The 27,865-nt window shown below is 43.8% G+C and overlaps 2 protein-coding genes across 3 annotated transcripts in view; both read right to left on the reverse strand.

Annotated features, from left to right (window-relative positions):
* Positions 1-4,154, reverse strand: part of Diaph1 (diaphanous related formin 1) — a 104,721-nt gene extending 100,567 nt beyond the window's left edge. Inside the window, exon 1 of the mRNA XM_070036249.1 lies at positions 4,021-4,154. Coding sequence (XP_069892350.1) covers positions 4,021-4,119 — 99 coding nt within the window. The 5' untranslated portion in view covers positions 4,120-4,154. The remainder of the gene's footprint in view (positions 1-4,020) is intronic.
* A 1,756-nt stretch (positions 4,155-5,910) lies between these two features.
* On the reverse strand, positions 5,911-27,704 carry Hdac3 (histone deacetylase 3). 2 transcript variants are annotated; one of them, XM_070036252.1, is made up of 15 exons: positions 27,608-27,704; positions 27,419-27,501; positions 25,558-25,700; positions 15,487-15,568; positions 15,342-15,398; positions 15,170-15,225; positions 14,699-14,832; positions 13,642-13,722; positions 13,019-13,092; positions 12,811-12,875; positions 11,657-11,746; positions 11,490-11,548; positions 11,158-11,237; positions 10,289-10,446; positions 5,911-6,556 (listed from the first exon to the last, which is right to left on the reverse strand). In XM_070036252.1, the coding sequence occupies exons 1-15, from the start codon at positions 27,660-27,662 to the stop codon at positions 6,487-6,489; spliced, it is 1,287 nt and encodes a 428-aa protein (XP_069892353.1). In that variant the 5' UTR covers positions 27,663-27,704; the 3' UTR covers positions 5,911-6,486. The 2 variants fall into 2 exon arrangements, with proteins under 2 accessions (XP_069892353.1, XP_069892352.1); XM_070036251.1 differs by having other exon boundaries at positions 27,395-27,501.
* Between the last annotated feature and the right edge of the window lie 161 nt (positions 27,705-27,865).

Genomic DNA, 27,865 nt, shown 5'->3' on the forward strand with positions numbered 1-27,865 from the left:
TGGCTTAGTGGTAGAGTGCTTGCCTAGCATGCATGAAGCCCTGGGTTTGATTCCTCAGTATTACTTAAACAGAAAAGGCCGGAAGTGGTGCTGTGGCTCAAGCGGTAGAATGCTAGCCCTGGAGCACAGACATACTCAGGAACAGTGCCCAGGCCCTGAGTTCAAGCCCCAGGACCAGCAAAATGGAGGAGGAGGAGGAGGAGGAAGAGGAGGAGGAGGAGGAGGAGGAGGAGGAAGAGGAGGAGGAGGAGGAGGAGGAGGAGGAGGAGGAGGAGGAGGAGGAGGAGGAGGAGGAGGAGGAGGGAAATGACTTAAAGCTTGCTGCATATTTCTGTTTTCTGCCACTAAGCTAATGTCTTCTTTAAGGAGATGGGCAGAAATCTACATATTCTCTGCATTTTCTATTGTCTCAAAATTCTGCCCAACAATCTTCACCTTTTGCTGCTCTAATTCTGGTCAGGGGCCCACGACTAAACATTTGTACTCTATCACTTTGCTTTAGAAAACTGTGAAACTGAAACATGATAATTCAACACAGGAATCCAAATTAAACAAGATTTTAAAAAAATATATCTATTCTCCCTAACTCCCACACAAAAATTCATGTTTTTCAAAGTCATGCTCCCAACTGAATCAGGAAGCAATATTCTTAGAATGTATTAATTTCACAATTGTATGAGAAGGCATGGAGTCTATTAAATGCAAGAATACTCTGCAGCCTTCCAACATCCTCCCCATATATATATATATATATATATATATATATATATATTTCAAAAATATACTTACTCCCCTTATATGTATTTAAAAATCAGTCCACTTGACACCCACATTCATCATTGCTTAAGTAAAAAACACTCTGTTCAGTCAGAATTCTTATTATCCTCCATCTGAAGAGATTCTGAAAGGAACTGGAATAATGCTAGAAAAAGGAATCTTCATAGTCCCGAAGAAGTCAGACTCAAAGAACCAAGGGAGAAGGACTGGGACCTGTCTCAAATAGTAGAGGGCAATCCCCAGTAGGGACCAAACAACAACTACAACACTACGAGGGAAAACCAGGCTGCCTGATTTCACCATTCATGTCAACATCTCTAACAAACAATCTTGTGTTTTAAAAAGATGATTCCTAGCCAGGTTAGACAGTTTATGCCTATAATCCTAGCTATTTAAGCTGAGATCTGAGGATCATGTTCAAAGCCAGCCTGGGCAGTAAAATGTGAGATTCTTATCTCCAATTAGCCATCAAAGAGCCAGAAGTGGAGTTTTTGGATCAAGTGGTAGAGCACTAGCCTTGAGCAAAAAACTCCTATTCGGCACCTAGGCCCTGAGTTCAAGGCCCAGAACAGGCTTGTGTGTCTGCCTGCTGCCTCCCCCCCTCCCTCCCAACCCTCCCTCCCCCCCCCCCCCCCCCCAGTGATTCCTAACCACTTTGTAAACTTGGACTCCACCTCCTTTCCACGCTTGTCTCACAGGGTTAAAACAGATCTCGGGCAATTAATGAGCTATGCTTTTTCATCAGCTACACTTTACTTAGAACCTCCTAAGCCCAGAAATGTATGTAGCAGCAATTAAAGAGCCCCTCACCTCACCTCAAATGCAAACAACCCGCTCAAAAAGTTATCACCAGCAAAAGGACTGCAACCTTTCAAACGCAAACAACCTTCAAGCACAATCCAGTGCAGTTTTAAAGTATGTTCTTAATGGAATTCCAGAGGGCAGACTCTTTAGAAGAAGTAGAGTAGGCGAAGGAGCTTTGAGTTTGGTTTCAGCCTGAAGTTCAAGAAAACTAAGCCAAGGGTAACAAAAGCACACCAGTAATCTCACCCACTCCACCCACCCACATATACATACAAATGCTCCTAGCTCCTTGTCTGGCATTTCCTCAGCGTTCTCATAAAAAAGAATATTCTGATGCCTTGAGGTAGATTATACTTGGCAATTAGAAGGTTAAGCAGCGCTCTCCTGAAAATTTCCTAATTCCCTAGCTGTTGACTCTACTCTTTCCTCACTACCTGTAATGTAATAACTAGTTTTTAAGATTCAGCAGAGTAAGGGTTAAGATCAACAACCCAGAAAAAGAGAACGTGGTTCAGCCTGCCACCCATGCTAAAGCAAATATCAACAACTGTGAGCCAGATCCACTCAGCATATACAAGGCTCCAGGGATATGCCAGAAAAAAAACAGGTGAAAAGAAGTTGAGTATCCACAAGTTTCTCACCTTACAGCACCACACACACACTACAGTAGGTTTCGCAAATTTGTGAAGGACACACATGTTAGGATTAAATAAAAGGCATATATAAAATTCTACTAAGTACTTGAAAAAACATTTACAAGTCATAAAGGTCATTACAAAACGGCAGGAGTTTCGATGAAAGAGGCCAAACAGTAGCCATAGAAACAAAATCAAAACAAAAAGATACATAAGTAGAAAGAATATATAGGCACTAGGAACTTAAGCTTTGGAAGGAAAGCTCTCTTAACCAAAGAGTTTTTATCCCAAACAACCTAGGAAAATGTCATCAAGGAGGAAGTGCTATTACTATTAACCCTGTATTTCTAGAAAGAAAGGTGTTCACTAGATAAAAATCAGTTGCTGACAGCCTGTACGTCACCAGAATTGACAGTCCAAGAGCACCTGGTCTTGCTCAAAATAGGTAGGAAGATATGAGTCACTATTTTAATTCTGTTTAAAGTGCTCCACATCCCAATCATCCAGGTCACAAAACACTTTCTTCCTGTTTCCATCACTTACCATTTTCTAACCAAACTTGTGGAGCTGGGTCAGAATAATGGGGAGGGGAGGCTGAGAGAAATCAAGAAGGAAGCATTACAAGCTATTTGGTCAGTACAATGAGATAGTAGGATTGGGGTATAAGCACTTGGAAGAGTAGACTAAGTAAATTAAGTTACTAACTAGCAATGATTAAGACCAAGCCTCTCTCTCTTGGGCAGTGCTCAGTATCTTTCAAAGCTTTGATAGTACAAAGCCAGCAAATAGCTCCCTGGAGAGGAGAAAGATGATCAGGATGGGCAACAGGTAATAAAATATAATAAAGTTACATAAATGTCAATATTCATTTAAATCAGGATAGGAAGTAATTTGGCACCTGAGAAAAACTACTCTTGTAGGAAAGGGATGCCAGTAGCCTGGGGCCCAGAAGGTTGCAGAAGAAGAGTTAAGATGGTTATCATAGGAAATACACAAAAAGCAATTCAATTACTCACAAACTTCTTGGACTTGAAGTTTAACTTCCTCCCCACTGGGGAGGTTTATCATCATATGGGTCATGAAGAGCATAATCAGGAGAGTTCTAACCCTCTGAAAATTGATAAGCAACAGGGCAAAGAGACAGCTTTTCTAGACAGAGGAAAGATGGGAAGTCGATGGGACGGCTGTCCTGCTCCAATGGCTACAGGAGCTGGGCAGGAACCCATCCTGGTAATCGCAAGGACAAATGTCCTAGGGAGGAAGGGAAGTTAGGGCCCAAGTCAGGTAACATTCCTGAGGGGAAGGATTATCAGGTGACACCCCGGCTGAGGGCCCACAAGAGGACGGGGCGGGAGGAAAGTTAGCAGGTGAAACGGATCAAGCATGAGGAAGTGACCTTTTAAGTCAAGGAAATGAGAAACCCAAAAAGGAGTTATGGCTGAGGACATTAAACATGGACACGGGGAACCAGAAAGAGGTGTGTGTGTGTGTGGGTAGTGGAGGCAGAAGAAAGGAAGGGGGACTGAGAGCCCGAGAGGCCGTGGAGTGGGGGGCCCCGCGTGCGGTCTGGGAAGTGAGGGAAGCCCACAGGCTGCGGGGGTCGGGGCCAGGTGGGATCCCGGGGCTGCCGGGAGGGGAGGATGTCGGGCTGCGGAGCCGAGAACCCAGCAAAACCAGGAGGGAGGCGCGGGGGCGGTTCCCACGGCTCCGACGCGCGGCCCCCGGGACGGGCTGCGAGGGTCTCCGGAGTCCCGGGGGCGGCCGCCCGGCCGGGCTGAGGGGGACGGGTGGGAGGGACACTCACAAATTTCTTGGATTTGCCGCCGTCGCCGCCCGTCGCAGGCAGCTCATCCGGGCTCCGACCCTTCTTCTTATCCCGGGTCCCGCGGCCGGGCGGCTCCATGTCTCGGTTCGATCTGGCCAGCGACCCAGTGTCTACGACGCCCCGCTCCCGCCTAGCTGCTCCGCGCCCGCCGCTGCCGCCGCCCAGCAGCTTCTTAGCCTGTCGCCGCGCCCCGCCTTATTAGCATGCCGAGCTGCGCGCGCCTCATGAATATACAACGGTGACGCCTCGCTCCCGCCCGCCTGCCCCACTTCCGCCCGGACCCGCCGCCCCTACCAATGGGGGAAGGGAGAGGGGTGGAGGAAAGCCGCGGAAGCGCGCTACCTGCCCGGCGGGCCTAACCATTAGCACCCACGTGGGGGGGTGGAGAGTGGGCGGTGCAGCTCTCCCAGGCCGCGACGGCGAGGCGCGCCCCCTGGCGGTTGGTGCTGCACAGGCTCTGCTCGTATGCAGCGCCCACGTGGCTGTAAAGCTTAGACCTCACAGTACAGGATGTTATCTGAACCGAAATTCGCATAAATGAGACCATTATTCTGGTATAAAACTGAGAGCTGAGATTTCTGGGAATGAGGCAGTTTTCACGTGTGCAATGGATCTGTGAAGTGAGCACATGAAACAAATTAAAAGCAGACAGCTGCTGTGTATTGAAAGCTATGTGCCAAGAACAGAGCTTTTGTGCAGGTCAAGTGCTAGATTCCGAACTAGCTCTGGAGTTACACTGCTCAGTTCTGAGTCCTGGATCACTTTCTAGTATGATTCTAAATGGATAAACTAATTATTGACAACAGTTTGAAACAACAGTAACCACTTAGCATATGTTACCACACACTCTACGCTAGACCATCTAAAACTCTGGCACATGAATCCTCAATCTCCTGTGATAAATTCCACCCCGACCACAATTTTACAGATAAGAGATTCTGATTCTGAAAGTGGAAGTAACCTGCCCAAGGATACATAATTGACACAAACTCTGTTTAATAAGGATTCCCCACTGGCATAAGCCAAACATGCCTGAAAAGAATGGGTTCTCCAAGAGTAAATTTCTGTTTAGCTTGATCTCAACAATTTCATCTAATCTGCTGGCTACATGTATTCTCCTGTGTGGAAACAATGTAGCACCTAGCAATCCCAGTATGGACTGAATAATCTTGACTAAAGCTGGCAAAAGATCAAGTGGACATCTGTGGTGGGATCAGTGATTTACTGGGTTCCCTGTGCTTAATGTAGACCCTGATGACTCATAAGGCTGTCCATCCCCTTGTGTCCAAGACCTTCAGATAGCCTAATAGCAAGTTACACTGTACTGTCCACCTACACTTGAAACTCAGTTTGTCCATAACAGTTTTTAAAGAATTACTTTCTAAACTAGTATTTGAAAACAATGAAAGATTGGAAGGAGTAACCCATTTATCATTCCTTTTTCTTGTACCACAGTCAACATCTACATTTATCATGCTTCTCACTGATTATAAACTCCTCCAAGGGAAGGGCCCATGTTCATAACAGTATCCAGCATTGTTCTTCACAAAGACACAATAAACATTTTTCTATCTGGCACTATGCTAAATACTCACCATATATCTATTAATTAGCATCATCATACCTGAAACCTATTTTCAAGTTCTGAAGTCATCTTCCTCGTAAGCCAGTACACTGCCCATGTTTAGCTAACTCTGAAGCAGAATGCTCTATTAACTCCTTATATGTGAGTAAAATAATTCATGTAGAATATATACACAGAGTCTAACATAGGGTACTGAATAACCTTATTATTTTTAATATGTGTATTATCATCCCTATTTCCCTCTCACTTTACACATAGGTAACTGACAAGAATACTCACAGATATGTATAAAAAAATACCAACTTGGTTTATTGGATAAAAACAGTGGTAAAATGAAAACAAAGCCAAAAAGTAGAACAGGACATTTTTACAGGACATTTCCCCTTACTTGAAATTATACTTTTAATCACCAGGAGTTAAGGTGTTAGGAGTCAAGGTCCCCCAAAACCTTCATTCTAGGTGTTTTGGAAGCAAGGCCTGCAGTAAGATTACCCAAGAGAAGATGTCAGAGGCAATCTCAGTCTTGTCTACTTTTTCATCTCCAAGTCTCAGGGTTGGAGGTAAACAAAAAAAATAAGGGGCCAGAGATCTGGGAAATGTCCTCTAGTGCTCAGTGCCCATAATTCCCCAGAGACATCTATCCTAGTCCCATCCCACTCATAAAAGGTACCATGGTCAGGCTATGATAGAGGAAAGGGGTATAGATGGTTCTAGAAACACATGAGGTCTCCAAATCCTTCCCCCAAATTAGTAAAAGTTCTGGAGGTAACCAGTCCAGGAGTGAAGGACCCATATCCTTCTCTCCCACCCAATCCAGACGTGAAAAGGAATTCCTTGGAACAAAGCATCCCAAGCTGCTCTTAAATTTCCACATCGCTTTCCTTGTCGTTGTCATGATCTCCATCATAGAATTCATTGGGTGCCTCAGGCCTGCAAAAGAGGAGAGATTGGGAACTCGCTTTCCAAGTTCTGGTCTTCTCCCAGCATCTTCCCTCTCCAGAGCCATTTCTTGGGTTCTCTCTGTCAGGGACTCATTCATCTCCTGCTGTTGAGACCAATGGCTATGCTTTCATCCATTCACATGTTCAGAAAACATTTGTGGAGACTAGCCTTAGCAATATACTGGAGAATCAGCCAGTCAAGATTTCTATTTGTCCTCAGAAGCTTACCAAATAAATGAGACTAATGCTAACAAAGCAAATAAACAAATATACTTAACCCCACCCTGTCCCCACCCCCCAGTACTAGTTTGAACTCCTTGGTAAGCAAGAAACTTTACCAATGAGCCATGCCTCCAATCTTGAAACTTCAGAGAGTTGTATGAACAGAATGAAATAAAGGGGCATAGCAGAAAGTGATCAGAGATAAATAATAATGTTAGGCCTTTGAGGGAGAATGATGGAAGGGATAATACTGATAAGGATGTGCTGTACTTATAAACTGACAGACTGAATTGTAATTCCTTTGTGTAACTACTTAAAGATGATAAAATATAATAATTTTTTTTTTTTTTTTTTGTCGGTCGTGCGACTTGAACTCTGGGCCTGGGCGCTGTCCCTCAGCTCTTCAGCTCAAGGCGAGCGCTCTACCACTTGAGCTACAGCGCCACTTCCGGTTTTCTGGTGGTTTATTGGAGATAGGAGTCTCAAGGTCTCTCCTGCCCGGGCTGGCTTTGAACCGCAATCCTCAGATCTCAGCCTCCTGAGTAGCTAGGATTACAGGCGTGAGCCACCAGCGCCCGGCAAAATATAATAAATTTTTTAAACGAATGATAGATCTAAAGTGTGAGAAGAAGCTGGGCAGGGTTGGGAAGGTGGCTCAGTGGAAGAGTGCTTGCCTTGCATGCATGAGGCCCTGGGTTCGATTCCTCAGCACCACATAAGCAGAAAAAGCCAGAAGTTGTGCTGTGCCTCAAGTGGTAGAGTGCTAGCCTTGAACTGAAGAGTTGAGGGACAGTGCCCAGGCCCAGAGTTTAGGCCCCACAACTGACAAAAGAACAAGAAGAAGAAGAAGAAGAAGAAGAAGAGGAGGAGGAGGAACAGCAGCAGCAGCAGCAGCAGCAACAACAGCAGCAGCACAGCAGCAGCTGGGCAGGAAAGGCCTTAGAAAACTATTCCAAGCATGGAAATCATAAGGTAAGAGGAAACTTGTGTTCCAGAAAGACAAGAAGGCCAGGGTGGCTAGGAGCCATGTGCATGGAGGAAAGTGATTTCAGATAAGATCAGGGATGGGGAATGGACTAGCATGCAGGGCCTTTGTAAGCCACAGAAATGGGATTTCTGTTAAGTACAAAAGAAAGAAAGAGTTTTAAGCAGAGAACCAACATATGATCAATCTGTAGAAAGAGACCAGATGTGAAAGCAACATGGACTCCGTGAGTATTCAATGCTCATTTCCTTCCTTTTGAAAAGCTACTCTAAGAGGGAGAATTGAGAAAGTCACCAAAGAAACTGAGAAAGTCAGGGAAAACCCTGTGCACGTGAGTCAAGTCTGTTACCTCTCAGTAAACAAGGGGAAAAGGTGGGAATCAGATACTCAGGTTTGAATCTCAGTCCTGACCCTAGGAAAGTTACTTAACCTCTGAGTAGATTCCTCCTCTGGTCATTTGAAGATAAAACCCACCCCACAGAGTTGTCTGATGGCAAAAGAATGGTGACATAATGATATGCATGTCATAACATCAAGCACTTAAACTGGTGCTTGGCAAACGGGCAAAAGTAGCCACTGTTAAACCTGGTGCTGGTGGCTCACACCTGTAATCAGCTCAGAAGGCTGCAGAAAAAGTCCATGAGACTGTTATCTCTAATTAACTACCAAAAAGTTGGAAGTAGAGCTGTGTCTCAAGTGGTAGAGCACTAGCTTTGAGCAATAAAGTTCAGAGACACACACACACACACACAAAATAGACAACTCTTTATTGTGGTTCAGACTCAAAGCTTTGCACTTGCTATGCTAGTGCTATTAGACCCCCATCTCCAGCCCTGCTTTTTTGGCTGGTTATTTTGAGATGGAATCAAGCATACTTTCTGCCCAAACTAGCCAGGGTCCAAGATCCTCCAGATTTCAACTTTCCTAGTATTGCCCAGCTGCAAGTCTGCTTATGCAAGCTAAGCTACAGGCATCAAAGAAGAACAGGAACTCAGATAATGGCCAGACAGTGAGGTAGGGCTGGGGAACAGGAAGAAGCCTGAGGTGTCTGTTGGCTACAGGCTAAAGGGTGTGGGTCAAGGTAGAGTTTGGCCCAGATGTTAGTCTAGAACTATAGATGAAAAAGCCAAACATCAAAACCAACTTATAGGTAGGTTTTGCCAAGCCAAATCAGATGGTAAAAATCAATTTCCAAAAATCAAGCTTTAGATACCTGGAGAAGCTGAGAAGGAGACATGGCTCAAAAGGGATCCCTGAGGCCAGGAAATAACAAATGTTCATAAGAGAAATTATAGCAATCAAGTCCAGAGGAAAGAGACAGAGCCCAAAACTGTGGGACCCACAGCAAATGCTATAAGGAGCTAAGAAGCCTATCAGTGCAGCAGCGCCATTTCCAACACAGGAGCAGGATTAGTGTCCTGCAAGGGTCCAGCTCAGCTTGTCTCTCAGTCAAAGAAGGAAATCCGTTCTCTATTATACATTTCCACACTATGTTCTGTTACTTGCTCTTCATTTTCCAGAAAAGTTTTGGAATTTTTTTTTTTAAAAACCACGCTAGTCTTGGTTTCCTCCTAATTCATTTCATATTTCCAGTACGTATCTTAGAAAATAAAGGCTTTTTTGAAAAACATAACCACTGTACAGCTCTCAAACCTGAAATAGTGAGCAGAGCAGAACAATCAACCAGAGCCTCATCCATGGGCATGGGCAGTGACCTGTTCAGCTCAGACCCAGGACAAAGATGGTGACAAGAATGGAAACTACCCCCAGACTTCTTGGAAGGCAATTTGGCGGGAAATGTAAGAACTTCTTATTGCAAACAGCCTTTGATCTAGCAGCAATAATTCTAGGAATGTAATCCACTCAAATAAGTATGTAAGGATGAGTTTGTAAGAGGGTTAATTGCCACATTCTTTACTACTATAATAAGAAAAAAAGGGGGGGGGAAATGAATGCAAATGTCCATAGATGGTAACTGTTTAAAATATGCTGTAATTATATAGTAATTATATAATGGAATATTATGCAACTGATAAAATGCTTAAGCCTCTTTATGGAGAGAGTGAGAAAGAAAGGGAAAGAGAGATGGAAAGATATATCTTATTAAAAAAGAGAAAATGTAAGTTGTAGAAACATGTCTAGAATGTCCTTCCTTGTATTAACACAAACACAAACAACAAACATTGAACATGTATGTGTATAGTAATGTAGAAGTAATATTTGTAATCTATAGAAAAAGGCCTTTCTGAAAAGATATAAATCAAATTATTAGTAGTGATTACTTTGTGAAATGGGTCTGAGACTATATGAAAGCAAACAACATATTTTGATGCTGTTTATAATTTTTACAATAGTTCTATCATTAAAAACAGCCTAAGGGAGTGGGAAACTCATGGCAGCCTTAAGAAGGTAATCCAGGGGTAAGTAAACTAGTGGCCTCCAACTTGCTTTTTCCCTTGTAAGTTTCCCCCAGAAAGCCTGCTGCTACCACCTGTTCAAGTCCCTGCCCCAGACCTGCTGTAGTTCTCTTCTGGACCCCTCTCCTCTGCGTCAGCCTCATCAGTCCTTTCATAAGTCAGGAGGTCTGCAGGCACATCATGAATCTGGACACTAGGGGCATGGTTTAGCATCTTCAGGTTTTCAAAGATTGTCTGGCGGATTTGATCCAGGTACTGGATGGAGATGAGAAACAGAGATAGTGAATAGTTATTTTCAGGTCATCACCCTTTTAGTTTCCTTCCATCCCTACCATCCTTGCTTATCTAGTTATTGTATTTAATTTTTTGGTGGTACTAGGATTGGAACTCAGGGCCTTCTTTATACTTGTAAGCTAAGTGTGATACCACTTAAACCATGTTCTAGCTCATACTTCTATTGTCAGATAGGATCTCATGATTTTGCCTAAGCCAGTCTCAACCCATGATCTTCCTACTTCTGCTTTCTGCCTAGCTAAAATTACATGCATACTCAAGCTTGTTGGCTAAGATAGACTTTTGCTAACTCCTTGCTCAAACTGGCCTTAAACCACAATCCTCCCCAACTGTCCCTCCCAAGTAGCTGAGATTACACTCATAGATTACATCATTCAGCCCAACCATCCTAGTTTGTCCTCCAGCTGACAACAGTCTCTCCCCATCCATCCCAACTGCATCTACTTTATCCTGGGCGGCTTCCTAGGCCTTCTCTTTTTTTGTGCCAGTACTAAGGCTTGAACTCAGGGTAGCACACTCTTGTTTATTTGCTTTTTCTCTCAAGGCTAGCACTATACCACTTGAGTCACACCTCTACTTCCTAGCCCTTTTCTTTGGTTTCTCCTGTTTCATATATCCTAGACCCCTCCTGAGCTCCCACATCCTTGTGCCCAGCTCCTCAATGCTACTGACCTGACGTGAGTTCTGGTTCTCAATACGGGTACTGACGTCTGGATGAAGCGTGAAGTCCGGGGCAAAGTACTCGAAATATTCTTGAAGCAGGGAAGAAGTAAGAGGATGAGCCAGAAAGTATGATACAGACCAACAGAGGCAGTCCCCAAGACTTTCCAATCTCTTTCTCTATCTGGATCCCCTGTAAAACAGCTGCCCAATTTTTGCTCTGCTCTGAGCCTCAAGAGTTTAGTCTAAAGAGCTCTAGTAGATAAAATGTCCTATGTTGCCTTGAAATGGGGTCATTTTGAAAGCTGATGAGAAGGGCCTTCCTGCTGTGGGGTGGTCCTTACCACTGTAGGGAAGCTCCTCACTAATGGCCTCTTCTACCAGCAGTGATGTCTCATAGGTCCTGAAACCAACAAGCAGAGTGGGTAGGCTGACTATGTGGGCTAATGCCCCCGCTTTCCCCGGCCAATCTCAGGAGGGCCACAATGGACAATGAAGGGAGCATACTCACCAGCAGCGAGCAACATTTCGGACAGTATAGCCACCACCACCCAGCACCAGTAGAGGAATATTAAAGCTCTTGACATATTCAACGCATTCCCTGTTAAAAGGACCCAGAGGAATGAGTGGAACAAGGTATATAGGTATTGTTTAGAAAAGAAGGCAAGGTAAACTACATTAAGTGGTACCCTTAAGATTTGTGTAATTTAATATTTTGTGTCTCAATAAAAATTTTAAGATAAAGTACACCTTGACTTTCAGTTCTGCTCAACACACTCCCTGGCACTTCTCTAATCTGTTATTTCTAGTCTTCAGAATACAAATCCCTATTTTTATCCATCACCATCTCCTCTACTGTAGTCTAGACACATCCCCTGCCCAGATAATATCAATGACTCCAAACTGGTCTACCTGTGTGAAGCCATCCTGTCCCCCCCTGTTCCACCTCAGCCTTTCACCACTCCAGCAGTCACAAAAGTCACTTAAAAACACGTGGGATCATGTCACTTTCCTGCTCAAAATCCCTGAACGGCTTCCCATCATCTATGGAATATAATTCACACTCTTTACCAAGCTCTGAAGCTCTCTGTAAATCTCAGTATGCTCAGCTCTGAGGACCTCACAACAAATCATTTCAAGCTGGCTCCTACATTCTGGCCTCATTGATCTCATTTCTTCAAGACACTAGCTCTTCCCATGGGCCCTACTCACTGCTTGGGACAGGCTTCTTCTGAGTCTTTTATGGCTTGCTCCTTCTTAGCCTCCAACTCTCAGCTTCTGTTTCACCTCTTCAGAAAACCCTTTTCAAATCATGCTATCTAATGTAGATTCCCCACTGTTAACCTGTATCTCAGCTTTCTGGGTTTTTTCCTTCATAGGATTTCTACTATCTATTTATCTCTCTTGCTTACTGATTTTGTGTCTGCTTCCTACACTAAACTGTAAACACCTAGTGTAACAATACCTGGAACATAATAGGAATTACTGACATATTCAATGTATTCTTATGCAAATGATGACAATCTAGGGAACCCTAGTTCAAAGCAGAATTTGTAGCCATATTTCCAAGAAGAGGTGAGGTACATTTCACAAATACCCCTGTTCCATTAACCAAAGCACAAGACTACTTGAAAATCTGGGAAGAGCAAGGAGAGCAAGTCTCACCCATGTCCCCGTATGCTGAGATTAAAGCATCCCAATCGATCACAGCCCAGAGAGTCAGCTCCACACTGCAAAAAGCAAAACATCAGGCAGCTGCAGTAAAACAACTGAACAGAACACCAAGGACATCAGCAACCTGGAAAAGCTCTCTTCCCTACTCTTTTTTCCCAAGCCAAGCGAAGCCCTCTCAGGGAGAGACTGACAGTATTACCTGGAGCACAATACATGTGGGTTGATAGAAGTCCACCACCTGGTTGATGACTGGCTGGAAAAGGTGCTTGTAACCTGGGAGAGGGCCAAAGATGGGCACCTGGCACCCCAAGGGGATGGGGAGACAGGGAACAAAAGGAAAAAGGGGCTGAGAGAGTATGTAGCCCAGGAAAAAGGAAACCCACAGAATCACACAGCTGTTTCTGAACTTATAGAGGATCCTCACACTGCTATGAGTGAGTGATGAAGGAAAATCCCCTTCCCAGAAAAATGTACATAGACATGTTATATGGTACACAATTTCCAGGACCTCACAATTGTAGAGCCATTCATCCTAAGACACATGGCTCAACAGTAGATAAACCAGTCACAAGGAAAGAAGGAAGGGAGGAAGAAGGGAGCAAGGAAGGAAGGAAGAAGGGAAGGAAGGAAGGAAGGAAGGCAGGAAGGAAGGAAGGAAGGAAGGAAGGAAAGAAGGAAGGAAGGAAGGAAGGTAGGCAGGCAGGCAGGCAGGCAGGCAGGAAGGGAAGGAGGGAGGGAGAGGGAGGGAGCAAGGGAGGGAAGGAAAAAAAGCAAGATGGAAGTGCGAGGGTATGAGAGCAGGGAAAAAATGTCAGTACTTACTCTGGTCATCAATGCCATCCCGTAAGGGCACATTGAGACAGTAGTAGCGGCCACTCTCTGCTCCAACTTCATACATGTCACCTATGAGGGTAGGGGCAATGACTATGAAAGAGAGACTGCTACAACCCAGCTGCCCCATCTAAGAACTCTACCACAGCCTCTATAGAGCTACTCAGTCTCTCTCAACTTGTGTTTCTTCAATAACATACAAAACAATTTTTTTTTTTTTTTTTTGCGTCCAGTCGTGGGGCCTGAACTCTGGGCCTGGGCACTGTCCCTCAGCTCTTCAGCTCAAGGCTGGCGCTCTACCACTTGAGCCACAGCGCCACTTCCGGCTTTTTTCTTTTTGCTTATGTGGTGCTGAGGAATCAAACCCAGGGCCTCATGCATGCAAGGCAAGCAATCTACCACTGAGCCACCTTCCCAGCCCACAATTTTTTTTTTTTTGAAACAGAGTTTTTCTATGTAGCTTAGGGTGGCCCAGAACTCAATATGCTGCCCAGATTGGCCTCAAACACTCAATCTACCTGCCTCAGCTTCCCAAGTGTTAAGATTATAGTTATGTACCACCACACCTGACTCTACAAATACTTTTTGATGACATACCACCCGCTCCCATGTGTAGTAGACACAGGTAATATAGCAATGGAGAAAACTAATGAAATTAATGAAATCGTACCAAGCTCATACTTTTTGGGATTAATATGATGAGAAAGGAGACAATAAGAAAAAACAAAGCATAATAAATATAACTAACAGCCAGTGCTTGAGTGCTCTGGGAGAAACAGACAGGGTGAGGTCATACAAAAATGGGGAAGGAGATGATTATGAAAGCTGGAATGGACAGAAAGGTTTCTCTAAGGAGAGGACATAAGAGTTCAAGTCAGAAAGAAGTCAGTCATGGTAAAGAGCTGAAGGGTGTAGCCAAACACGGTGATACATGCTTGGGAAAGTGAGGTAGAAAAATAGTACATTTGAATATTGGACTAGATAGGGAGACTCTGAATCAAAAAAAAAAAAAAAAGAAATCTGAAGGACAACAATCCCCATTTCCTACCAGTGCCAGGGAAGAAGTAATTTCCATATTTGTGGAAGGACACAGTCATCACTCGGTCAGTGAGGTAGAAAGCTTCCTGAACACCATCACCATGGTGTATGTCGATATCAATGTAGAGTACTCGAGGGTGGTACCTAGGGCGAGGAAAAGCCAAGGTCTGAGTTAGAGGAAGAGCCCCTCATACAACTCACTCAGGGTCTGGAATTATTTAAAGCCTGCTTCTGGCCAAGTCACCTGAAACCTAATCCCACCAGTTTCCTAAGGGCAGCCCTGAAGACTGGAGACAGGGGCAGGAGAGGGAAGTGTGAGCACGCTGAAATGTGAGCAGGCAGCAGGGAATCTGCAGCACAGCAGAGAAAAAGGCTATCTAAGAAAAGCATCAGTGAGGAAGGAAGGAGGCCAGGCTGAATCTGAGGGACCACTTCAGCCACAGGTCTCACAAGTACCCCCACCTCCTCCTGGGCTACTTACTTGAGCAGCTCCAGGATGCCGATTACAATGTCATTGACGTAGCAGAAGCCAGAGGCCTATAACAAGACAATGTTTCAGGAATAGAGGAACAATTCTTCTACCCACCAATCTGTCCCCTACTGTCATATTAATTTCCTACCTAGGGGAGTCACTGCCTCCCCCCAATACTCACCTCAAACTTCTTGGCGTGGTGCAGACCACCAGCCCAGTTTATTGCAATGTCACAGATCTGAAAAGACAAACACCTAACTCATAGTCCTCCTCCTGCTACCCATCAAGCTGGGTGCCCATGAGAACCAGGAGTCAGGCTCTCTCACCTTGTTGTTCAGTTGGGTTGCTCCTTGCAGGGATGCACCTGTGTAACGGCTGCAGAACTCAAAGAGCCCGGGAAACACTGGGCTGCAGGAAGAGGGGCAGGTTGGATGCTCTTGCCTTTGACTAGTCTCTTCCTATGCCTCCCTGTCTACCCAAACTCCTCAGTTTAACTCTTTCTCCCACACACCTGAACTATTTGCAAGTTTATTCAACAAATTTTTTTTTTTGGGTCCGGTCGTGGGGCCTGAACTCTGGGCCTGGGCACTGTCCCTCAGCTCTTCAGCTCAAGGCTAGCGCTCTACCACTTGAGCCACAGCACCACTTCCGGCTTTTTTCTTTTTGCTTATGTGGTGCTGAGGAATCGAACCCAGGGCCTCATGCATGCAAGGCAAGCACTCTACCACTGAGCCACCTTCCCAGCCCCTCAACAAATATTTTGAACCAACTCATGTACCAAGCCTTGTGCAAAGCATGGGAAAGGAAGTAAAGAAGTATTTCGCTCTGTCAGGGAGTCCATACATTAAGTAGGTAAAGAAACAAACAGCTTTTTAGGTTCTTTAATATACAAAGAAAAAAAAGGAGATAAGTTGAAACAAAACATGAGCTCTGTTTTTCCTAAGAGTTTTCTTTTTTTTTTTTTTTTTTTTTTTTTTTTTTTTTTTTTTTGTCGGTCGTGGGGCTTGAACTCTGGGCCTGGGCACTGTCCCTCAGCTCTTCAGCTCAAGGCGAGCGCTCTACCACTTGAGCTACAGCGCCACTTCCGGTTTTCTGGTGGTTTATTGGAGATAGGAGTCTCACGGTCTCTCCTGCCCGGGCTGGCTTTGAACCGCGATCCTCAGATCTCAGCCTCCTGAGTAGCTAGGATTACAGGCGTGAGCCACCAGCGCCCAGCTTCCTAAGAGTTTTCTAGGAGTACAACACTTTAACTTGATGTTCAATTATATTCTTTAAAGTCATATACTTTGCAGAAAGAACTGCAGTCCTATTTATGTGAAACATGAGTGAGATAACTGGAAGAAATTCTTTAGCTCATTGTGTGGCACTGCCATGATATCATCTGTAACAATTACCACCTTTATTCTATATTAACAGGAAAGGCTTGAGACTAGACACAAAAGGTTCCATATTCTATGCCCCAATTTACATAACATTCTGGAAAAAGCAAAACTCTTAAGCAGTTGCCCGAGCTAAGGTAGAAAGCAGGGACTGACTATAAAAGGGTATGAGAGGCCTTTTGGAGTAAAGGATATATTCTATCCAAATTCTAAGAAATATGACACCTAAAAAAAGAGGTAGGGGTGTGTGTGTGTGTGTGTGTGTGTGTGTGTGTGTGTGTGTGTGTGTGTGTGTGTGTGTGTGTGTGTGTGTGTGTGTGTGTGTGTGTGTGTGTGTGTGTGTGTGTGTGTGTGTGTGTGTGTGTGTGTGTGTGTGTGTGTGTGTGTGTGTGTGTGTGTGTGTGTGTGTGTGTGTGTGTGTGTGTGTGTGTGTGTGTACTGGGGCTTGAACTTAGGGCCTGGTATTGGCATTTGGCTTTTTCTGCTCAAGGCTGGCTCTCTATATTTGAGAAACACCTCTACTTCTCGCATTTCGCTGGTTAACTGGAGATAAGACTTCTGGATTTGATTTGTCTGCATGGCTGCCTTCAAACCTTGATCCTTAGATCTCAGAATTACAGGCCCTAACCAACAGTCAATAGTGGCAAAAAAGGTGAATTATGAATTTACTGTATGTAATTATACCTTCACAAACTTGACTTAAAAAAAATCCTAGGTCTGGGAATGTGGTATAGTAGTAGAGTACTTGCCTACCATGCACGAAGTCCTGGGTTTGATTCCTCAATACTACATAAACAGAAAAAGCCAGAAGTGGCACTGTGGCTCAATGGTAGAGCAAAAGAAGCTCAGGGAGAGTGCTCTGGTCCTGAGTTCAAGCCCCAGAACTGGCCAAAAAAAAGTTTAAAAAAATCCTAGTTTCAGGTCTCCAAGAAAATAGTATAGCTAATACATTTGACCCTGTGAAAAACAGGATTGTAAGAAGTTTTACTGTTTTCAAATAGGTTTGAAAGAATTAGTGTTTGGTACTTAGAAAACTAAACACATGAACAAACAAACAAACAAAAAACAGTTATCATCTCTAGGGCAAACAAAAAGTTGTGAGGAAGGGGAAGCCAGCATGAAATTGTGAGAAAATAAATGCTCATATCCCATGCAACAGGCTTAATAGACAATTCAAGTTAGAAAGGTATGAGCCTAGATTCAGAAGCCAAACTACCTAGTTCAAACACCTGGTAATGATGAGTTTGGATAAAACTGTTTAACTTTTCTATGCCTAAATATCATCTGTAAAAAACAGGCAATAATAAACCCTGCTTCTGCCAGGCTACATAGTGAGTTTGAGGCTACCCCTGGCTATACAGCAAGACCATGTCTCAAAAATCAAGCAAATACAATGCTTGATAAGAAATGTACTCATCATCTTGCCCATGTAATTGTAACCCCTCTGTTTGTTATTTTCACAATTAAAAATAATAATAATAGTCGGGCACTGGTGGCTCACACCTGTAATCCTAGCTACTCAGGAGGCTGAGATCTGAGGATCACGGTTCAAAGCCAGCCCGGGCAGGAGAGACCGTGAGACTCCTATCTCCAATAAACCACCAGAAAACCAGAAGTGGCGCTGTAGCTCAAGTGGTAGAGCGCTCTTGAGCTGAAGAGCTGAGGGACAGTGCCCAGGCCCAGAGTTCAAGCCCCACGACCGACCAAAAAAAAAAAAATAATAATGATAATAATTTTTAAAAAATCAAACAAATAAACAAACAGGAGGTTGTTGAGATTAAATGAGTAAATGACTTCAAAATATTTAAAATAGTACCTAGAGTCTGGAACCATTGTTAATGGTAGAGTGCCTGTCTAGCAAGCATAAGACCTTAGAGTTCAATTTCCAGTACCACAAAAATATAGAAAGAAAAAGAGAGAAAGTCTAGCACCTAGTAGGTACTTCCTAAATACTACACATCACTAGTGAGAATAAATTGATTTTATTATATTGAAATCCAAAGTTAAAAACCAGAAGAAATACATAAAGGAGCCAAAAGTGGTTGTCATTGGAGAAAGGGAATTTATGAGAGGAAGGAATGAATGTCTGGGATTTTTTTTTTTCATTAGAAGCTTTGAGTATAATTTGGCTATTTATTCATACTATATTACTCTCAAAAGACTCCAAAATTAACTTAAAGTAAAAAGGAAAGGAAAACTCCAGATTCTCCTCTGAAACACAAATAAGCATAACACAATTTCCATTGCTAAAATTAATTTAACTTTCCCCAGCTTAACAGATATTGTTTAGCAGCACAAATGGCCCTGAAGTGGTATTCCTACCACTTCAAAGAATATCATAGATTTTTATAATAATAATAATAATAAAAAAGAACATCATAGGATTCCAGCTGTTGCCTAAGGGCTGACTCTGCATTCCCATGCTTGGAAATAGCTGCAGGGGAAAAAACAAACAAACTCCAAGTGGGAGTAAAAAAAGGCAAGAAACATCTCAAGACAGCATGTAACACCAAATGAGTGATGCAGGCTATGGTAGATCCCCATATATCACCCTACACCAGAATCACCTCCAAGTGGATCAAAGACCTCCAAGTCTAAGCACACACCCTGAAAACATTACAGAAAGGAATAAGAGAAACTCTAGGGCTCCTTGGCACAGGCCAAAATTTTCTTAATAAGCACCCAGAAACACAACAAATCAAAGATTGGACAAATGGGATTGCATGAAACTGCAGAGCTTCTGCATGGCAAAAGACATAGCAATCAAGATCAATAGAAAGCCCATGGATTGGGAGAAGATCTTCACTAGTCATACAACTGACAAGGGTCTCATATCTAAAATATACTTAAAACTCAAAAAATTAAATCCCCCAACAACAAATCCTCAAAGAAACAACCACCCGATTAATAAGTGGGCTAAAGACTTTTCTTTAAGAGGAAATAAGAATGGCCAATAGATGGGGCTGGGAAGGTGACTCAGTGGTAGAGCGCTTGCTTTGCATGCCTGAGGCCCTGGGTTCGATTCCTCAGCACCACATAAGCAAAAAGAAAAAAGCCGGAAATGGCGCTGTGGCTCAAGTGGTAGAGCGCTAGCCTTGAGCTGAAGAGCTGAGGGGCAGCGCCCAGGCCCAGAGTTCAGGCCCCACAACCGGACCCAAAAAAAAAAAAAAAAGAATGGCCATAGAAATGCTCAACTTCTCTAGTCATAAAAGAAATGCAAATTAAGACAATATTGAAATTTGACCTCACCCCAGTTAGAATGGCTATAATCAAGAAATCTAATAACAACAGATGCTGGAGGGGATGTGGCCAAAAGGGAACCCTACTACATTGTTGGTGGGAGTAAACTTGAACAAGTAAACTTCTTCAACCAGTTTGGAAAGCAATATGGAGGTTCCTCAAAAGACTATACATAGAGCTTCCCTATACCCAGCAATCCCACTTTTAGGCATTTACCCAAACAATCACAAAGCCATACTAAAGCTACCAGCTCAACTATGTTTATTGCAGCATTATTTACCATAGCTAAGATATGGAACCAACTCTGATGCCCCTCATTAGATGACTGGATCAAGAAAATGTGATATATTATATGGAGAGAGAGAGAGAATTCCATGCCTCCATCAGAAAGAATGACACCACCCCATATGTTAGGAAATGGAAAGACTTGGAAAAAATTATATTAAGTGAAGTAAGCCAGACTCAAAGAAACAAAGGTCCCATGGTTTCCCTTATCTGCAATAACTAGTATATGTCTAGGACAAGCAGTAGAGGTCAAAAGCTATGTACATATGACCATATAACCTGATGCTAAGTGAAATGAACCCCAAGATAGGGACACAAGAGGTTTTATCTTTATTGCTGTTCTTTTTAATGTATTTATAATGTACTAGGTGATTTTTTTTGTTTGTTTCTTTGTATGTTCTTCCCCCATGGTACGACCCCTGTTGTCACTATATTTGATTCCAGTGTCCTGCATCTTATATATACATTTTTCTAATTTGGGGAGGGGGAAGGATATAACAAAATACTTAAATAATACAGGTTGACCCACTGTAACAATGAGATGTACAAGACACCATGTTGAAAATGAACTTTGCAATTTTTTGAGGGGGAAGGGAGGAGTTGGGGAGGTGGGAAGGAAAGGGATGGTAGGGGGAAAATAAAGGAGGGTGTAACAATGCTCGATAGGAAATGGACTCATTACCTGTTAGAGTAACTGTAACCCCTTTGTACAGTATTTTTACAATAAAATATATATATTAAGAATAAATAAAAAAACAGGATTTACAGAGGGGGCTCAGGGTGTGGCTCAAATAACCAGACCACCAGCCTACAAAACTTAACAACTTAGCCAGGCGCTGGTGGCTCACGCCTGTAATCTAGCTACTCAGGAGGCTGAGATCTGAGGATCAATATTCAAAGCCAGCCCGGGAAGGAAAGTCCATGAGACTCTTATCTCCAATTTAAAAAAAACCACTAGAAAACCAGAAGTGGTGCTGTGGCTTAAGCAGTAGAGCTCTCCTTGAGCTGAAGAGCACAAGGACAGTGCCCAAGCCCAGAGTTCAAGCCCCATGACCAAAAAAAAAAAAAAACCTAACAACTTGAGCTCAAACCTCAGTATTCCCTTCCCAACCCACCCCCCCCACAAAAAAAAAAAAAAGGCTTCTTGGTTGTATATGGTAGTGCACAATTATAATTCCAGTACTCAGGAAGCTGAGACGGGAGAATTGGGAACCTAAGACCATCTAAGGGAGAGAGAAAGAGAGAAAGAGAAAAAGAAAGAGAGAAGGGGGCTGGGAAGGTGGCTCAGTGGTAGAGCGCTTGCCTTGCATGCATGAGGCCCTGGGTTCGATTCCTCAGCACCACATAAACAGAAAAAGCCAGAAGTGGCACTGTGGCTCAAGTGGTAGAGTGCTGGCCTTGAGCTGAAGAGCTGAGGGACAGCGCCCAGGCCCAGAGTTCAGGCCCCACAACCGGACCCAAAAAAAAAAAAAAAAAAAAGAAAGAAAGAAAGAGAGAAGGAAGGGAGGAAGGGAGGGAGGGAGGAAGGGAGGGAGGGAAAAGAAAGAAAGAAAGAGAAAGAGAGAGGGGGGAGGGAGGGAGGGAAGGAGAGAGAAAGGGAGTGGGAAGAGGAAAGGAGGGGGGTAGCCACAGGTCAGCCAGTCTTCATGGAGATAGTGTGGAAGGCCAGAAAGTCTTGAAGAGGTTGAATGAAGAGCCAAGGTCATTCAAAGAAGGCATCCTGTGCAGATGAGCTGAGAGGTAAGGGTGGGAAGATATTGGCCTCTATCCTGAAGCCATAGCTCATCTGTCAGTAGCTTCTTTCAGGGAAACATGTAAGTGAGGTGGTTTGAAAATACACCTTCTAACACAGCCTCTTCAACTACTGGTGCTGGGAAAACTGGACGGCCAAATGCAGAAAACTAAAAGTGGACCCCAGCCTATCACCATGCACCAACATCAACTCAAAATGGATTAAAGACCTTAACATCAAACCTGAATCTCTGAAACTACTGCAGGACAGAGTAGGAGAGACACTTGAACTTATAGGCACAGGCAGGAACTTCCTGAACAGAGTCCCAGGGTCACAATAAATTGGAGAAAGACTTGACAAATGGGACTACCTTAAAATAAAAAGTTTCTGTACAGCTAAAGTTATAGCAACCAAGCTAAAAAGACAACCAACTAACTGGGAAAAAATATTTACCAGCAATATATCAGACAAGGGGTTAATATTCAGTATATACAGAGAACTCAAGAAACTAATCCCTTCCAAACCTAACAAACCAGTTACTAAATGGGCAAGGGGACTAAAGAGAGACTTCTCAGAAGAAGAGATAAAAATGGCAAAGAAACACATGAGGAAATGTTCACCATCCCTGGTTGTGAAGGAAATGCAAACCACCTTACCCCAGTCAGAATGGCCCGCATCCTAAAGTCAGCCAACGACAAATGCTGGAGGGGATGCGGAGAAAGAGGAACCCTATTACACTGCTGGTGGTAATGTACACTTACACAACCACTTTGGAAAGCAGTCTGGAGGGTCCTCAGAAAGCTAAATATTGACCTCCCTTATGACCCAGTCATACCACTTCTAGGCATATCTATCCTGAACAACAGGAACCAGTATACAAGGACATGTACCTCCCTGTTCATTGCAGCACTGTTCACAATAGCCAGGATATGGAAACAACCCAGATGTCCCACCACAGATGAATGAATCCAAAAATTGTGGTATCTATACACAATGGAATATTATGCAGCCATTAGAAAGGACAAAATAATGGCATTTGCAGGGAAATGGATGGAGCTATAAGAAATCATGTTGAGCGAGGTAAACCAAGAGCAAAGAGACAAATGGCACATGGTCTCCCTGATAAGTGGATGTTAAATCCAAAATGTAAGGTGATACGACAAAATTAACAAGACTTAAGAAACAAAGGACTTCCACTCATCAAGTCGAATCACTATTAAATAACCCCATGCTGCTGATTACATATATAGTATATATGTGCACACCGGAGGGAAACCAGGAGGATGACACAGAACTAGAGAGAATCAGGGTAAAACATACAACAGCGGGACCCATCAGCTGCACTGGACATTGATCAAAATGAACTAAGCAATTCAATGGCAACGATGGGAGGGAGGGAGGGAACAAGTGGGAAAGAGGGAACACCTGATGCTATGCAAAACAAAAGAAATGTACATATCACCCAATGTTGAAGAAATAACTATCACAAAACTCACAGAACTCATAAATGTTATAGATCATGATAGACAATTTGCCCTAAGAAAGTTAGAATGTGTTTGTGACTTTAACTAAGCATCACTATCACACAATACTGTGAAATTTGGGAAATTATGTAACCACTTAATCACAATAAAAATTTTGAAAAAAAGAAAGAAAATACAACTTCTAAGCACAGCATATTGGTGCACATCTTTAATATTAGCACTCAGGAGGATGAGATGAGGAAGGAGGTTGGTGAGCTCAAGGCCAACCTGGGTTATATAGCAAGGCCCGGTCTCAAAACAAAATAAACATACAAAAAACCAAGGCTCTGTATCTAAATCCTACCACCTTGGCGAACCAGTTAGGTGACTCACCTGAGCCACCTAAATCTCCCCAACCTCCATTTATTTACATACATCATCAATAAAAGAACTGTTATGTCTCAGGTTGATGTAAGAATTAAGTGGCTAAGCCAAGTGCTGGTGGCTCATGCCTGTAATCCTAGCTGCTCAGGAGGCTAAGATCTGAGAATCACAGTTCAAAGCCAGGTTGGGCTAAGTCTGTGAGACTTACTCCAATTAACCACCCAGAAACCTGGAAGTAAAGCTGTGGCTCAAGTGACAGAGCACTAGCCTTGAGCAAAAACATTCAGGGATAATACCCAGGTGCTGAGGCTCAAGCCCTGTGATGGTACCAAAATAAATAAATAAATAAATAAATAAATCCTAGCTACTCAGGAGGCTGAGATCTGAGGATCATGGTTCAAACCATCCCAAGAAGAAAACTTCCCATGAGACTTTTATCTCCAATTAACCACTCAAAAACCAGAAGCGGCACTCTGTGACTCAAGTGGTAGAGTGCTAGCCTTGAGCACAAAGAGGCTCAGGAATAGCACTCAGGCCCTGAATTCATATATAAATATAAAATAAAATGTTTATGGAGCCAGGGCACCAGTGGCTCATGCCATTAATCCTAGCTACTATAGGAGGCTGAGATCTGAGGATTGTGGTTTGAAGCCAGCCAGGAAGAAAGTCTGTGTGACTCTTACCTCCAATAAACTACTCAGAAAAAGCCAGAAGTGGTGCTATGTCTCAAGTGGCAGCACTCTAGCCTTGAACACAAAGAGGCTCAGAGACAATTTCCAGGCCCTAAGTCCCAGGACCAGCAAAAAAAAAAAAAAAAAACCTATGGATGAATTGTACTTATTTAATGTTTATGAATCTTATCTCTGCCATACAAATGCTGGAATTACAGGCATTCAACACCACACCAGGCTGTGATTGCCTTAAAATAATCTAACATAAGAGGATACAGATGAAGTAACATTTATTTGTTAAGTGTTGAAATTGGATGATGTATGACTTCACGGCTCTACTCTACCTTCAGAAATGTTTGATATTTGTCTTAAAAAAAAGTTTAAGCTGGGCAACTGTTGCCTCATGCCTGTAATCCTAACTACTCAGGAGGCTGAGATCAGAGGATCGTAACTCAAAGCCAGCCCAGGCAGGAAAGTACAAGAGACTCTTATTTCCAATTAACCACCAGAAAACTGGAAGTAGCACTTTAGCTCAAAGTGGTAGAGCTCTAGCCTTGAGCAAAAAAGCTCAGGGACATTGCCCAGGCTCTGAATTCAAGCCCCATGACTGACAAAAAAAAAAGTTTAAATAGAACTAAGTACCTGGTAGTTATTATGGTTATTCTCATGGATGTTTATTACAGTGTAAGCAAGGATCATGGATCATCTTTGCTGCCATTCTCTTGTTCTCTACCATAGTATCTAACCCTCTACCATAGTATCTAACTTGTATCTGATCATATCAAGTCACTCCTTTTCTTTTAAAAATACTTTAATAACTATCTTCTACTCTGAGAGAAAAAAAATCTCAATTTATAGCAGGGTTGTTTGTTTTCTTTTAAAAGGACTCATTCAGCCTCCATGTATATCATTCTCTTCTTATTCTGCATTCTGCCTTTCCCCTATTCCTCAAATGAGTCATATTCCATCCTACCACAGACCCTTAGCACTGTCATCCTTACTGCTTCCATTCAAATCAACTTTTACCCAAATACTTCCTACTCAATCTTAGCTCAATCTCCAACACTAGCCTAGATAATCCTGTTCCTGAATCTCTCCTTCACAGGACTTAGTACTGGTGCAATATTAAATTTTTGCTCTTATTCTTCACTGTGTCCCTCATATATAGCACAGGGCCCCCTTTATATCCTCCCACTGCTACCAAAGGACTTCACTAAAGGATATGGCATCAAAGTGCTCTCACCAGTCATCGCCCACGTTGAAGGCATTAAGGCTCTTGGTAAAGCCTTGCATGTTGGTGGGACTGACTCTCTGCAGGAAGTCAATGTAGTCCTCAGAGTGGAAGCGGCACATGTCATGCTGGGAGGCCTGGTACGGCTTGAAGACCTTGGGAATGGAGACATAAGATGAACTAGGCAGGGTCTGACACTGAAACCAGTTCAAAACAATGTGCAACAATCCTTCCACCCTTCACTCATTATTCTGAGACAAAGGTCAGCTATCTTAATCAAGACCCCTGAAGATTACTTCCTCATCTTCTCACCTCCAGTTCAGCTTCTCCTACATCCTCAGCCTTGAGCCCTGATCCACCAGCCCTGTTCACTAAATCTCCTTGTCCCAATTTTCTCTATACTCATCTCCTCTCTTAGGCTCTGACTCTGCCTCTCTCCCCTAGTTTCTTTCTTTTCCCACCTAGGTTCTTCATGGTTGTAAGGTCTGCACAGGGACACCTCCCTACCTCTTGGCTAAGTTTCTGCCCAGTATTTGTTACCTAGGTAACTGGCAGACCTGGAAGCAGTCACCTTCCCCTCCAGCTAGGTCACATCTTGGGCCACCTCGGGACACCTGCCTCCCATCTGACCTTTGGAGGGTCCCAGGCACTGAGGTCAAGTCCAGATCCAGTGTAGCCACACCTTTCCTCCTCCTGGCCACACCTCTTCTTGTCCCTGGCCTAGATAAGTCCTGGCCCAGAGGTAGGTCGCCCCTTTTCCTTTTCAGCCATGCCTGTCCACCATGTACACAGGGGCAGCAAGCAGTTCAGTAAATAAACTTCTCCTGACTGAATAGCGCGTGGTGTTCTCCTCATCGGCTACCTAATGAAACCTACCTCTTTAATAAGCCTTACAATGATGACGTGTGGCAACCTAATTGAATTCCCAGTTGTTAAGCCAAATACTTAACCATCCTCAATAGTAGAGGGGGGAGGGAGGTTCACACATCCCTTTGAAAATTAGGTAAAGAAAAAACTTTTCTTCTATAAAATGTAATCAAGAATACACAAACAAACAACCTCAAAGGATTCAGTTTTCTGCACTAACATTACCTATCTTGTATGACCAAACCACTGCCTGCACCTCATTACCCTCATAGTGCATAAGGGTCAAGTCTGCTATTATTCTACAACTATAAATTCCAAGCTAGGAAAGATAGCATATATATGTATAAGTATATATAGGAGATAGAGAAATGGGTATCAGTTAAGCAGAGCTGTGTAGAGTTATTCTAGGTTGAGAAGAGATTACCCGGAACATCTCTCGCTGTATGCACACACAAACACAAACTTATTCACAGTGCTGCAGAGCTGTATTTGCTGTTCTAGCTCCTTGGAGATAGAGAAATGTAGCAAAAGAAAAACGGTGGGAAATCAGAGTAAGCCCCACACTCAGACATAGTAATAAAGCCTCCCTGCTTCCCATCTCCAGTGCCAGAGCACTGTGTCCTTAAAATTCATGGGAGCTAAAGGTGCAGTTCAGTGGTAGAGGCATTTGCCTGGCATTCATAAATCTCTAGGTTCTGATCCTCAGCAAGGCAGAATAAGTAAATATATAAATATAAGATGCAGGGGAGACTCACATCTGTCTTCAACCCACACCACATCACCGTAGCCCTAGACCTAGGGCAAAGGTCTGAGGTTAAAGGGAAAACGACCTGGGGTGAAAAGTTAATTCCCATTATGTCAGAGGACGCCACCCGCAACCGGGAGTGCTCCTGGTGTCTACTTCCCGAGGGCGGGTTGCACTCAGTGCATTCAAGTACAGCCCACGCAATCCAAAGGCCACTGCTCACTCCCAGCCCCAAACCTCAGCAGAAGCAGCGGGACTCACGATCATCTTCTTATAGAGACCATAATGCAGGACCAGGCTATGGGTCAATGCCAAACGATGGGGCTTCATAGGGTGCCCAGCTCCTGAGAGGGGGGGGAAAGAGAGTTCGTCAGCTTCCACCCCTGGGGTTGCAAGCCCTGTTTAGAAATCTCTGCACCCCAGCTCCTCGCGCACGGCCAAGTTCCTCACCGTAGTGGAAGTTGCCCACGTCGGGGTCGTAGAAATAGGCCACAGTCTTGGACATGGTACCGGCGGGACCAGGCCCCGAGCCACCGCCGCCCGCCCTCTAGCCGCAAGCCCCGCCCCTGGACTGCGTGTTACGTAAACACGTACCCTGCCTCTGCGGAACTCGGAGTCCTCGACCCGCCTCCAGAGGCCAAGGCTCGGACACGCCCCCTGCGGGAGTCCCGCCCCTCTCCTAGCTTGAACGTCCTGGTTTGGGGCTTG

Source organism: Dipodomys merriami, unplaced genomic scaffold (genome assembly GCF_024711535.1).
Source record: "Dipodomys merriami isolate MVZ:Mamm:240054 unplaced genomic scaffold, mDipMer1.0.p SCAF_27, whole genome shotgun sequence".
Classification (NCBI taxonomy): domain Eukaryota; kingdom Metazoa; phylum Chordata; class Mammalia; order Rodentia; family Heteromyidae; genus Dipodomys; species Dipodomys merriami.

Coding starts and splice junctions, on each gene's coding strand:
- Hdac3 (XM_070036251.1), bottom strand. CDS start 27,662: ATGTCCAAGACTGTGGCCTATTTCTACGACCCCGACGTGGGCAACTTC. Junction 25,701..27,394: donor GTCCCGCTGCTTCTGCTGAG/GTTTGGGGCTGG, acceptor TCCATTCCCAAG/GTCTTCAAGCCGTACCAGGC. Junction 14,833..15,169: donor GGCATCCTGGAGCTGCTCAA/GTAAGTAGCCCA, acceptor TCCTCGCCCTAG/GTACCACCCTCGAGTACTCT.